At 36.1% G+C, this 12,302-nt stretch overlaps 1 protein-coding gene across 1 annotated transcript in view; it reads right to left on the bottom strand.

Annotated features, from left to right (window-relative positions):
• Cdkl5 (cyclin dependent kinase like 5) overlaps positions 1–12,302 on the bottom strand; it is a 174,940-nt gene that overhangs the window by 106,231 nt on the left and 56,407 nt on the right. Inside the window, exons 2-3 of the mRNA XM_036173941.1 lie at positions 3,974–4,185; positions 2,028–2,062 (exon numbers count right to left, since the gene is read on the bottom strand). Coding sequence (XP_036029834.1) covers positions 2,028–2,062; positions 3,974–4,037 — 99 coding nt within the window. The 5' untranslated portion in view covers positions 4,038–4,185. The remainder of the gene's footprint in view (positions 1–2,027; positions 2,063–3,973; positions 4,186–12,302) is intronic.

Here is a 12,302-nt window from a genome sequence, read left to right as displayed (position 1 = left end):
GCTGCAGTATTTTGTTTTCAGCTTTCCATTTACTTGTTTGTTAGAATATTGTCTTTACATATACTTGTATTTTGGGTAGTTTTTGTTTATTTGTTTGTTTTGTTTTTTGAGACAGGGTTTCTCTGTGTAGCTTTAGAGCCTGTCCTGGAACTACTCTGTAGCCCAGGCTGGCCTTGAAATCACAGATATCCGCCTGGCTCTGCCTCCCAAGTGCTGGGATTAAAGGCGTGTGCCACCACCACCACCACCACCACCACCACCACCACACAGGCTCATATACTTGGTTTTGATAATATATAGTACCAACAAAATGGGCCTGAAGAAAAGTGGATGGGAGAGGGCATCCTATGCTCTTGGGAAACCCGATTTTGAATGTGAACTCTGATTCCTAGTAACTATTATGTACAGCATTTTTAATTACAAGGATGAACATACCATAGTTTTCTTGCCCTTACGGTCTATATGAAAATAGCTACTTTAAAAACTATCTATTTTTAATCTTCTGCAAATGAAATTGCATCTTTCTGGGAGGGATGGTGCAAGAGTTCAATGTCATCTATTCCAGCCTACACAGTGAGTTTGAGGACAGTCTCAAAATACAATAATAAAAAAGTAAAACCCACAAATAAGAACTGAAACTTCATTTACAATGCTGCACAAAATAGAGCCATAGCAGAAAAGTATTACGTTCACAAGAGTCAAATTTAACTTGGAATCTAACACCCTGTTTCTCACAAGTAATAACACCCCCACACACACACCAGGAATTCTGTTTTTGTAAGCTTTAGAAATGTATTATAACTCAAGGATACTCATTAAAAGAAGAGCATTTCATTAGGGAACTTTCCATTTATTTAATTTCAAACTACAGTAATACTTCTTAACGAGGCATTCAAGGTACTAAATTTATTTTGATTGCATTTATTTTCAATTCTTAATCATCCTTAATCAAGAGCCAGTAGCATTCCACTTTTGAGGATTAGCTACTGACAAAGAGCTACAGATAACTGTTCAACATAAAAGTAATACAAATGTCCAAATTCAAGAATTGAGAAGTCATTGTATCAAAATAGATCCATGATGCAAACCAAAAAAACCATACTGTCATGGATTCTAAAATCAAAAGGTTGCAAATAATTTATAAGAAAAAGCCAACATAAAAGCTTTCATTATTTACAGAAATATATTATTATTTATGGATGATAGATTCAAATGATTAAATGTTTGAGTCCAATAGTTGAACTCATTTCACAACCAAACTATATCACTAAAAAATAAATCACAAAATATTAAAGCCTTGATCTTAAAATTAAAACAACATGAGGCCAAATGCCAATACTTTGAGTAGATACATTCAAATGGAAAAATATTTAAATACATCTTTAAAACTGTTACAATTTCAACACTTGCCATCTTAAATTTAGTCTCTGAGCGAGATGCATTCACTAAGCAACATCTATAAAACTTCAAGTGACTTTATGAATAATTTATGGTTGCTGCAGTAAAAAAACCCATAATAAGATTGATTTTGAGAGTGATCAACTATAGCCAGTACTCATAACCATATACTATTATCCCAAATTCCAATACATAGCCAAACATCTACCCACTCACTGCCTTTCAAATCCCAGATGGGAATCCATCAAGTAGTCAACTGGGTCTACATGAAAATCTCACAAGACTCCTCCTCCTCGCTCCTGAGTAACTGAATATAAATTTAATATAGCACTATCTTGCTTCCTTCTTTCCATCAAACCTCTTTCTTCCCATTATATAACTTTTCACACATATATTGGCTTAGAAAAATAGCATGTAGCTGAAAAAAGCTAATGATCATTAACCATGACCATATTTATCCCAAAAGTTGCCTTTTCTCTAGGTTCACATATCAATTCTATTTCATTAAGAGTCACCATTGAACAAGACAATTTTAATTACATGCTCACATATAAATAACATTGCATTAGTTTCAAAACAGCTGAAATAATACATATACATATTTTTCCTTGTAAAAATCATGTACTTGCCTTGTGTCTGCATTTAAGTACAACTCCATAGGCTCCTATAATTGAAAAGAAGTAAGCAATCAGAGACATGCATACAAAGTATAGTTCTATATTTATATTGCTTATGAGCATATGTTAGAATAACAACACCTATGACAATATTCTAGAATGATAAAATCATGAGACACATACAAATAGAGCATGGATCTGTTAGTATTTTTTATATACACCAAGAATATAGACTAGTCATTGCTTCCAATAAGTATTTTGAAATGTTTCTTTTTAAAAAGAAATCTTCACTATACACATTTGTTATTTTAGGTAAGAAGGGGCAAAATAAATAAATAAATAGATTGTAGGTCTGTGAGGCTGTGTGAACTGCACATAGTGGTGTACATTGCAGTCACCACACTTGGGAGGATGAGGCAAGATGGTGGCTGTCATCCGTGTGAGGCCAACCTGGACTACACAGTGAGTACCAAGCCAACCAGGGGTACACAACAAACAGCCTTGTGATTTTGGCTAATCTGAACCAATACCTAAGAAGATTACCATTGACACACACTTAGGAAAAAAAGTTATAATCTAGACAGTCAGACCCAAACTTTGGAACATTCCAACCTTGTTACACATTACATGCCCTTCTCCCTTTATTGCATAGGTCTTTAACTGCAATAGTTTGGAAAACTAAACTGAAAAAAGCATCTGTTTACATAGAGGGGAGCACACGAATGCCACAGTGCATGTCGAGCTGAGATGACAACTCTATGGGGTCGGTTTTCTCCTTTCCCCTGTGGGTACTGGGATAGAACATGAGTTCTCAGGATTGGTGGCAAGCACCTTTATTGGCTGAGCCATCTTGCTGGCCCAAAAAGGCAAATTTTATAAAACAGGTAAGCAATTAAGAAAGAATTTTCATTACATAATATCAATGAAGAGAAGAAAAGGGTTGAGTAGTGAAGGAAGAAGAACCATTTTTTTTGGTGTGGTTTGAACTTTAGACCTTGAAACAAGTACCTTATTATTAATAATCAGACTCTCCTTGTTTCTATTATTTGAGAGGGATTTGGCAACCTAGTATTAAAATGTTGAAGAGCTCTGTAAATTTTAGAAATTCACATTCTATTTTAAAAATGTAAAATACAAAAATTTTTAATATTTGTTAAGAAACCACATTTTCACTGATATTCTATTAAAATAATTTTTATAAATTTCTGTAAAGTTATCTCTAAGAGTCAAAATGACAAAGCAAGAAAATCAGGGTAATTATCTTTTGCTAGGATTCTATTTTTGAAAAATGAATTATACTTTATCAAATCAATAGTATCTTTGGTCATAAAAGCATATTATGCACTACAAGGAAGAAAAATTAATAGCATTATAACTATAACATGCATACTTGATGTTAAAAAATTATAACCAAACTATATCTGAAAGCTTGTAAACTATGGCCTGTCATTCTCAAAGAAATGGAAGTAATTTATCTGTTTGTTTATCATATAGTGAATCAAAGTTAGCATATACAAATAAAATATAAGTTACTGAAAATGATTTAAATGATCTAAAATGTAAAAATAACAAAAACACATAGACTAAGGAAACTATGAATGAAATCAGGACAATTTTAAATATCCCTGATTGCCAGGTCGTGGTGGCACACACCTTTAATCCCAGCACTCGGGAGGCAGAGACAGGTGGATCTCTGTGAGTTGAAGCCAGCCTGGTCTACAGGACACCAGAGCTGCAGAGAGACTTGGTCTCAAAAAAGTATCTATTAAACTTTAACGGGTTTGTAAGTGTTATTGGCTTTTACTTGGAGAATAGTAAAGAGCAGTTCTATTTTTACTACTGTACACGTAGGTGCACATCTGACTTGATATGCTAAATTAAGAGGATCCAAATAAAGTTTTTGGTGATGGATAAAATGAGATAATGCCCGCAAGTTCAAAGGTGGAATTCTAACTTACCTTCACCTACAACCCCAAGGATCTCAAATTTATTCATCACATTACCAATATTAGGAATCTTCATGAAGACAAACTCCTCTTTTGATGTAAGCCACAGAACATGGCACCAAAAAAGGAACTTTTGAAAAAGTTATTCAGTAAGCAGGAAAAAAAATGTCCCAATGAAGAACGCTTGGCAAGGAACTTTTATACATTTGTTCAATGGTGTGTTCCTGAAAGAACAAACACAATGAAAAACTGTTAGTATTATGTTACAATACTCAACCTATTATATCCTTTTAAAAATATTTTTAAATCCATGTTAATGTTCCATATGTTGTAAAAAAAAAAAAAAAGTGGGGAGAAAGAACCTCAAATGAAATGAACATCTTATAATTTAATACCATGACCACAATTAAGGGGGGACAACTTAACTTTTGAAAATGGTACTTTACCTAGAATCCTCAACCTAAGCCAGGTGGTGGTGGCACACGCCTTTAATCCCAGCACTCGGGAGGCAGAGACAGGCGGATCTCTGTGAGTTCGAGCCAGCCTGGGCTACAGAGTGAGTTCCAGGACAGGCGCAAAGCTACACAGAGAAATCCTATCTCAAAAAAGAAAAAAAAAATCCTCAACCTAAAAACGAAAACACTCAACCACGTAGTGTACTCAACCACTTAGATCTTAGATGTTTTCTTTAACAGTGATAGAACATTTTTTTAAAAATAACAGTGTCTCACTATGTAGCCCTGGCTGGAACTCAGAGATCCATGTGCCTCTGACACCTGTTTGCTGGAGTGCTCAGACTAAAGATGTGTGCCATCACACCTAGCTGACAAGAAACTGCTCTATCTATATTCTAGAACTGAACAGGTAAGTATATAAAGACTAATGCTACCTTTGTTTCTGTTTTTAATTATTCTTATTCCTTGGTAATTTCATATATTAATACATCACACACACACACACACACACACACACACACACACACACACACACACACAAAACCTTGCTTCCCTAGACCTGAACCTTGAACTCCTTCTGGACACCCACCACCACTTCCCAACCTCATTTCTTTTTTTTTTTTAATAACATGCAGAGTCCAGTTAGTGTAGCCAGTACATGCACGGGTGTAGGGCGCCATCCACTGGAACATAGACACCCTACCCGGTGCCACATCCCTGAAGAAAACTGACAGTGTCTATCAACTGCCAATAGCTCCTCTGCTAAGGGTGGGGGCCTTATGAGGCCTACCTTCCCCATGCTGGGCTGAGACTTTCATTTCACAAAAGGGAAATGCAATTGTGAAAGGGTAAAAAAAATGATGTATGTGTTTACATCCTCACATACACATGTTCCCTAGCTCTGTGCCCTGAGGGAGCCTACAAATCATGGTACACCAACAACTCTGAGCACAGTGCATACTCTACTGAAAGGACTTTTGGTTCTTTGGAGAAGTGACTAATTTAAGACCAGCGCAGAAGAAGTACAGAGCCAGAAATTAAGGAAATGCTCAAAGGACAATGGGGGCATAGCAAATGGACTAGGAGCCAAGCTAAACTGACTCATACTGGCCATAAGGGTAATATCTCAACAGTAAAATAGAAATAATGAAGACATTCATAAATTATAATCTATAGACTAAAATAAAAATATTTGTCTATAAGTAAATGCAGGAAAGCTTTTTATGAAATTTTATAACAAATTATAAAGATAGTAATGGAATTACAAAATCTCCATTTGGCAATCACTTTGGTAATAATTACTTTAAGCAAGTGTCATCAATATGTGCTAAAACTTACAGTTGAAAGTTACAAGAAAGGCAATATATCTTGTCTCAGACTATCTACCCACAAGGAACCTATTACTTACAGAAAGACAAAGTGTAATAGCAGAATAGTGAAGAAGCCTGCCAGGTACAACCATAAGAAGTAATCAAAGTCAGTATGGTAAGTAATGGAAGAAACCAACATCATATATCTCCCAAGAGAACACATAACATCACATCACAACTTCTGTGGCAATTCTACCAGAAATGTAAAGCCTAAATCTATCCAGATGTGGTGATATATGACCGTCATTTTGGCACTTAGGATGCCGAAGCAGGAGGACTAGGAGTTCATACCTAACCTCGGTCAAATTGTGAGTTCAAGATCAAAACAAAACAGACAAAATTGACATGCTTACAGATTAGACAGTACTGAGTTTGACAATACTGAGGTTATAGAAAACAATGCTCTAGTCTTTTTCTTTGTTTTTTCTAGTTCTTTTATTTAAAAAATTACTTGCCCTGCTTCTACAAACGGAGGTTTTTTTTAATGCTATAAAAGAAAGAAATCTAAACTAAACAAAAACTCCATAAAAGAAAGAAAGAAATCTAAACAAAAAAAATTGTTTCCTGTAGAATCTCAAACTTTAAAAAATTAAGAGTACCCCATATAATATGTAGACAGGAAGTATTCTCTCAAACATGATGGTGAAAAGATAAACTATATTTATAAAAATATAAAGGACTTCCAAAGAATTAGAATGTCCATAATTAAACGATTTTTAAATGTTCTTATCCAGATAGAGATATGTGACCATACAGAACCTGCACCAGATAGGCATATTGAAATATTCCTTTAATCCCAACACTCGGGAGGCAAAGGCAGAGGGAGGAAGATCTCTATGTGTTCAAGGCTAGTCAGGTCTACACAGTGAAATGTTGTCTCAAAAAAGACAGAGAGAGAAACAAACACAAACAAACAACCCTGTAACTAATGGTCTTAAATGTGAATTATCAGGCATAGTTTTCGTTTTGTGTTAATTAAATACACTGGGGCTGGAGAGATGGCTCAGTGGTTCAGAGAACTGAGAACTTTGTTCTTGGCAAAGGATCCAAGTTTGGTTCCCAGCACCTACATAGGCTGCCCACAAGTGCCTCCAACTCCAGCTGCAAGGGATCCACTACCCCCTTCTGGCCTTCTGGGGTACTGCACTCACATGCACAATTAAAACAATTTAAAAAAATCTTTAAAAATAAATATGAAAAATATAACAATGAACTCTACCTTTTCATACTTATTCTTTAAACATTAAAACATCTTGTTAGGTTCTAGGCCTCCCAGCAAAGTAGAGGGTACATGCACACACATCAATTGATAAATGTAGAGGATTGAAAAGAGAGAACTACAGATATTATCTATCAATTGAAAGGAAGTCAGAAACGGTGATGCACATCTATGATCCCAGCATTCAGAAAGAAGGTAGTAGCAGGAGGCCAGCCTGGACAACAAACAAGAGGGGCTGAGGATAGGTTAGATAAGAAAAAGGACTTTTAACTTTGCAACTTGAGGTCAACCCCTCAGATTTCATGATAAAAAAAAAAAAGAATCAACTACCAAGGGATGTCCTCTGACCACACATGTATGCATACACAGAAATAATAAAAAGTGAAAAAAGAGAAATGGGGAAATGGAAAGGGAGAGGAAGAGAGAGAGGAAGAGGGGAGGGGAGAGGAGGGAGGAGAGGTAAGGGGAGAGGGGGTAGTTAGTTTACATTGCCCCAGTTTACATTCTCACCATCATCTCTAAAAGAATGAGTCCTGTCTACTTATCTACCCTACATGGAACACGTATTTTTCAAAAGTTTACAGATTCCTAGGCGTCAAAGGCAATTTCTTCCTTTTGAAACAGTTATTGTTTGTAGTAGGATAGGAAGGAATGGGAGGGGGGGAAGGAAGGAAAAGAAAATGGATATGATAATAACTGGCAAACTGTTAGAAGTTTAAGTGCCTAATAAGGTAGCTGAATTGAACATAGGCTTCACATACAAATACCAATTATAGTAGTAAACATTCATAAAAGAGCCTCTTCTATAGTAGACCACATTTACAAGAACAAAGAGAAAAATTTGGGAGTTTACATGACAAAAGATATTTAAGATCTCTAATGCAAAGATATAAAACTTTATTCAAAGGCATTAAAGAAAACCTAAATAAATAAAAAGTATTCAAATTTTAAGGCTCACAGGGTTCAATGCTACAAAAATGCCAATTCATTTCATGTTAATCCATAAAGTCAAGCAAGCTGATTTCAAAGTCTCCATACAAGAGCAGAGTGATGAGGAGAAGCGATACTTTCTTTTCATAAGGAGAATGGAAGTCAGGCCTAGAGCTGACTGAATCCTCTGCACAATAGACTGAGAGTTCTAACAGAGCTATAGACATGAAGAAGGTGCTCTTGGAACCACACTGTCCAATTAAGACAGTGGAACAGATGTGAACACAAAGAATAAGTACTATCAATAATAATACAATATCCCTGCAACTTCTTCTAATCCTGATAGGACTTGGTAACTTTTTACAGTTAAGTCACATCATGTTACTTCTTACACCAAACTTTAGAATGACTTCCCACATCATTAAAAGGAAGAGCTGAAGCCCACACACCTTGACCACCTGTACTCTGAGAACATCCACTAGTTCCCAAATGGGGTTGTTAGGCTCCAACCACACTGACCACCTTTCGCTATACTTCCTTCAGAAAACTAAAAGATGTTTTTTCCATCTAAACACAACTCTTTAAGTTGGTGGTTCTCAACCTTTCTATGGCTGCGGCCCTTTGATACAGTTTTTTTGTGTTGTGGTGACCCCACAACCATAAAATTATTTTCATTGTTACAACAATTTTGCTACTGTTGTGAATTATAATGTATTTTTGGAGATAGAGGTTTGCCAAAGGGGTTGCAACCCACAGGTCAAAAACCACTGCTTTAAGGGTTAGCTATAATATTCAGTAAAAAATTGTGTTACAATCATTTGTTGCTGGTGTTTTTGAAATGGGGGACACAAAATCTATAGCCTAGGCTGGACTCAAACTCATGGCAATCCTCCTTCCTCAGTCTCTCAAGTGCTGGGATTACAGGCATGTGCTGAGGTATCTGTCTTACAGTGTTACAGTTTGAAAAAAAATCTATTAGTTCATTTAACGATGCATTTCCAGACTGTCTCCCATGTTCCAGAGAATGGGTAAATAAGACCCACAAGGGAGGGTGAGAGGGAAAGTACTAGCCACACAAGCTTGACAACCTGAGCTCAGATCCCTGGAGCCTATGGTGAAAGAAAGACCAGACCTCTGACCTCTACTTTCAAGTCAGCATAGGAAACACACACATACACACATCATACAGACAGACACAATAGTAATTAACTGATTGATTGCAAAGACACGCAAGGATGTAGTGAATAAAATAAGCTAGGCCCTTTCCCCACCCCATAGAACTTTTCATTGTAGAAAGGGAGGAAAACTCCAGATTATCATCAGCTAATGACAGAAGTAGCAAAGGAAGAAAATTGAACTGACTGCTCAAACAGGGAGAGCTTTTCTAGAAATGTGATGTTTGAGATTACAATGATAAGAAACCAGACACATGGAAATGCACAACAATCGTGTCCAGATAAAAGATGCTCAGAGTGTTTCTGAGAGTTAGTTTTCACTTTCCAAGGCTGGTTTGAAGGAATCAGGAAACATCTAAACATCTTTTGGATAATTATGGTGTAATTCATTTCAAAGGCACTGAGGGAAAATGAAATGATCTCCACTAGGAAGACTCAACACCAAAGCAGGTAGGATGGCAGCAGTGAACACAGGAAAGGTTTCTTAGCACCTAGTCCCTGCGGCAATCCAAAGGACAGAAACGGACAATCCCAATTTAAATATGCCAATTCATACATAACATAGGTGTCAAAACCTGTGTTTTAAGCCTGGCAGTGGTGGCACATGCCTTTGATCCCAGCAATTGGGGAGGCAGAGACAGGCGGATCTCTGTGAGTTCAAGGCCAGCCTGGTCTACAGAGTGAGTTCCAAGAAAGGCACCAAAGCTACACAGAGAAACCCTGTCTCAAAAAAACAAAAAAAAATCTTTGTTTTAACTAACAGTACTTGTATAGAGACAAAAAAAAGAAAGAAAGAAAAAGAAAAAAAAACATGCCAAATTTAACTGAGTAACACTAATCTTGAAAGAGAAAAAATGAAGACACTTTATCTTCTGTTAACAGCAAATTATATAACTTGGATGAAATGTGTCTTTGAGGACAAATACAAATGCTGGGGAGAATACTTTTTAAAAAAGAACTTGAAAGCTCCAATAGGTAACAAGATTATACAGAAATATCTGGCTCGACTCAAGGCAAACGAATAGAACCTGGAGAGGTAGCCCAAACCACTCAACTGTTTTGATCCCTTTTGGAATTTGAAGATACAGAAAAAAAAAATGAAAGAAAAACAGGCTGCTTATGAAATTCTTACAGATAGACAGGCATGAAAATCAAAGACAAGGTTGTTTCAAAAGGACAAAGCTTGGCACATCACCATTCATTTGAAACTGAAGCCCAAAAGAGTCTCAGGACAAAGGAAACTAGCAATACGTCAGCCCTTCGACAGACCAGAACTGTGGCCTTACACCATCCCAGTGATCTGTACAAAGCCTCTAAATGTACCCTGCACATTCAGACTGATGGTGTCACTACTTGTCTTAGGTAAAGTAAAAGGGAGAATTTTTTTTCTGGGGGAAGACAGCCCCAAGGTAGACCTCATAATAGTGTCACAGATCACTTCTCATTTACAGTGTACAGAATAGAAACCAAGATAGCCAGAAATCCAAGGTGAAGCCCACAAAAAAATAATGAAAACAGAAAGTAACTCACAAGGATCTCTATTATTCATTTTCAAATGATTAAGAATAGCCATGAAATAACTGCAGGATTAAAGTAGAAAAACAAAAGAAAAAAAGGGCAAGCATTTTGCATTTTGAGAACTAGATGGTCCAAAGGGTGAGAGAAAACTGGAACAACAAATTAGAATAGTAAAACAGAATAACACAAAAAGAACTCAATAAAAAAGAAGTGTCATCATTCAGAAGATCGTGAATGGTTTCTAAAAATACCAAATTTAACTACACAAAACTTTTTTTCACACATTATTCTACACATTCCAGCACGTACACATTTATAAAACTGATGGCATGCTAGGCCACAATGTAATTCAAAACAAATTATGAGGGCTGAAATCAGAGGATGTTCTCCCTTGAGAGCTAAAATAAATAAGAAATAATTAGGAAATACTAATATGTTTAGAAATTAATACGTTCCTCAAAAATCCCACTAGTGAGTCAAACAAGAAGTCATAACACTTAAAAATTTCAAAACCAAAATTATGGGAAGAAGCTAAATCGATACTTAGAAAAAGTGCCAGAACCCAGAGAATGAGATGGTTTAGTAGGTAAAGACACTTGGCACCAAGCCTGACAACCTGAGTTCAATCCCCAGGACCCACATTGTGGAGGAGAGAACCAGTTTTTGCAGGTTCCTGTGTTCTCTGACCTCCACCAGTGACCCACATCTATACCTACACAAGACAAGTGTTTGGTTTCTTTAAAAGAGGAAACCGAGAATCTGATACACATACAGCAGAAAATGCAAAAACTTACAATAAATGAACTAAGCACCAATCTCAGGTTATAAATGAATATGTATGAAAAATATAGACAAGACAGTCGTACCAGAAATTCCTGAAATAGGAAACACATTTAAAAGGGTTTTTAAAAAGGCAAAGTTGGACTTTCGAAATCAAAGTTACAATTTACTTTGGAAAAAAAAAAAACATGGTAGAATATGAACACACCTGGAACCCCAGCATTTGGGGAGGGTGAGGCAGGAGAATTGAGCCTGAGTCCAGTCTGGGACTACATAGAGAGAACTTATTTACAAAAAGATAAATATACAAGAGGAGTAGTATCAGCCTCAGAATGTCCTGAACAGAAAGCTCAAACAAGCCAGGGTACACTTTTGCCCCACAGAACTGTGAGCTAATATGGGTCATTTCTAAAGGTAAGCTTGAGGCAACTTGTTATACAACAGAAAACTAATAAAAAACAACACATCATTTGTTCTTTTATGTACAATTTTAAAACAGAAAAACTAAACTATAAACCACATTAAGTAGGTGTGTATATACGTGGTTGTGTTTGTTACAAAAATCAGGATACTAATTACCTCTGAGGAACAGTAAAATAGAGAAGAGACACATACCAAGATGGTCTTTTGGAGATGTCATTTCTGTTTCTTAATTGCTGGCTTAATTAACAATTCACTGATAATTATTCACTATTGTATATTTGTGTTTTAGGAATTTCTATGCAGTGATATTCAATAATAAAACATGTCTTTAAGAATTCACAATGACTAATTAAGACACCATATACTTTTAGTTTCTTAGCTATTTATATGGTGGTTAAAGATAAGCCATTGAGCACCGCCGTAATAACTTAAACAAAAGCTCATGTCCTTCCTCTCACTGAAGCTTAGGTT

The sequence above is a fragment of the Onychomys torridus genome, chromosome X, assembly GCF_903995425.1.
Source record: "Onychomys torridus chromosome X, mOncTor1.1, whole genome shotgun sequence".
Classification (NCBI taxonomy): Eukaryota; Metazoa; Chordata; class Mammalia; order Rodentia; family Cricetidae; genus Onychomys; species Onychomys torridus.
The sequence above is the reverse complement of the archived record's forward strand: the minus strand, read 5'-3'. Positions and strand labels throughout refer to the sequence as shown.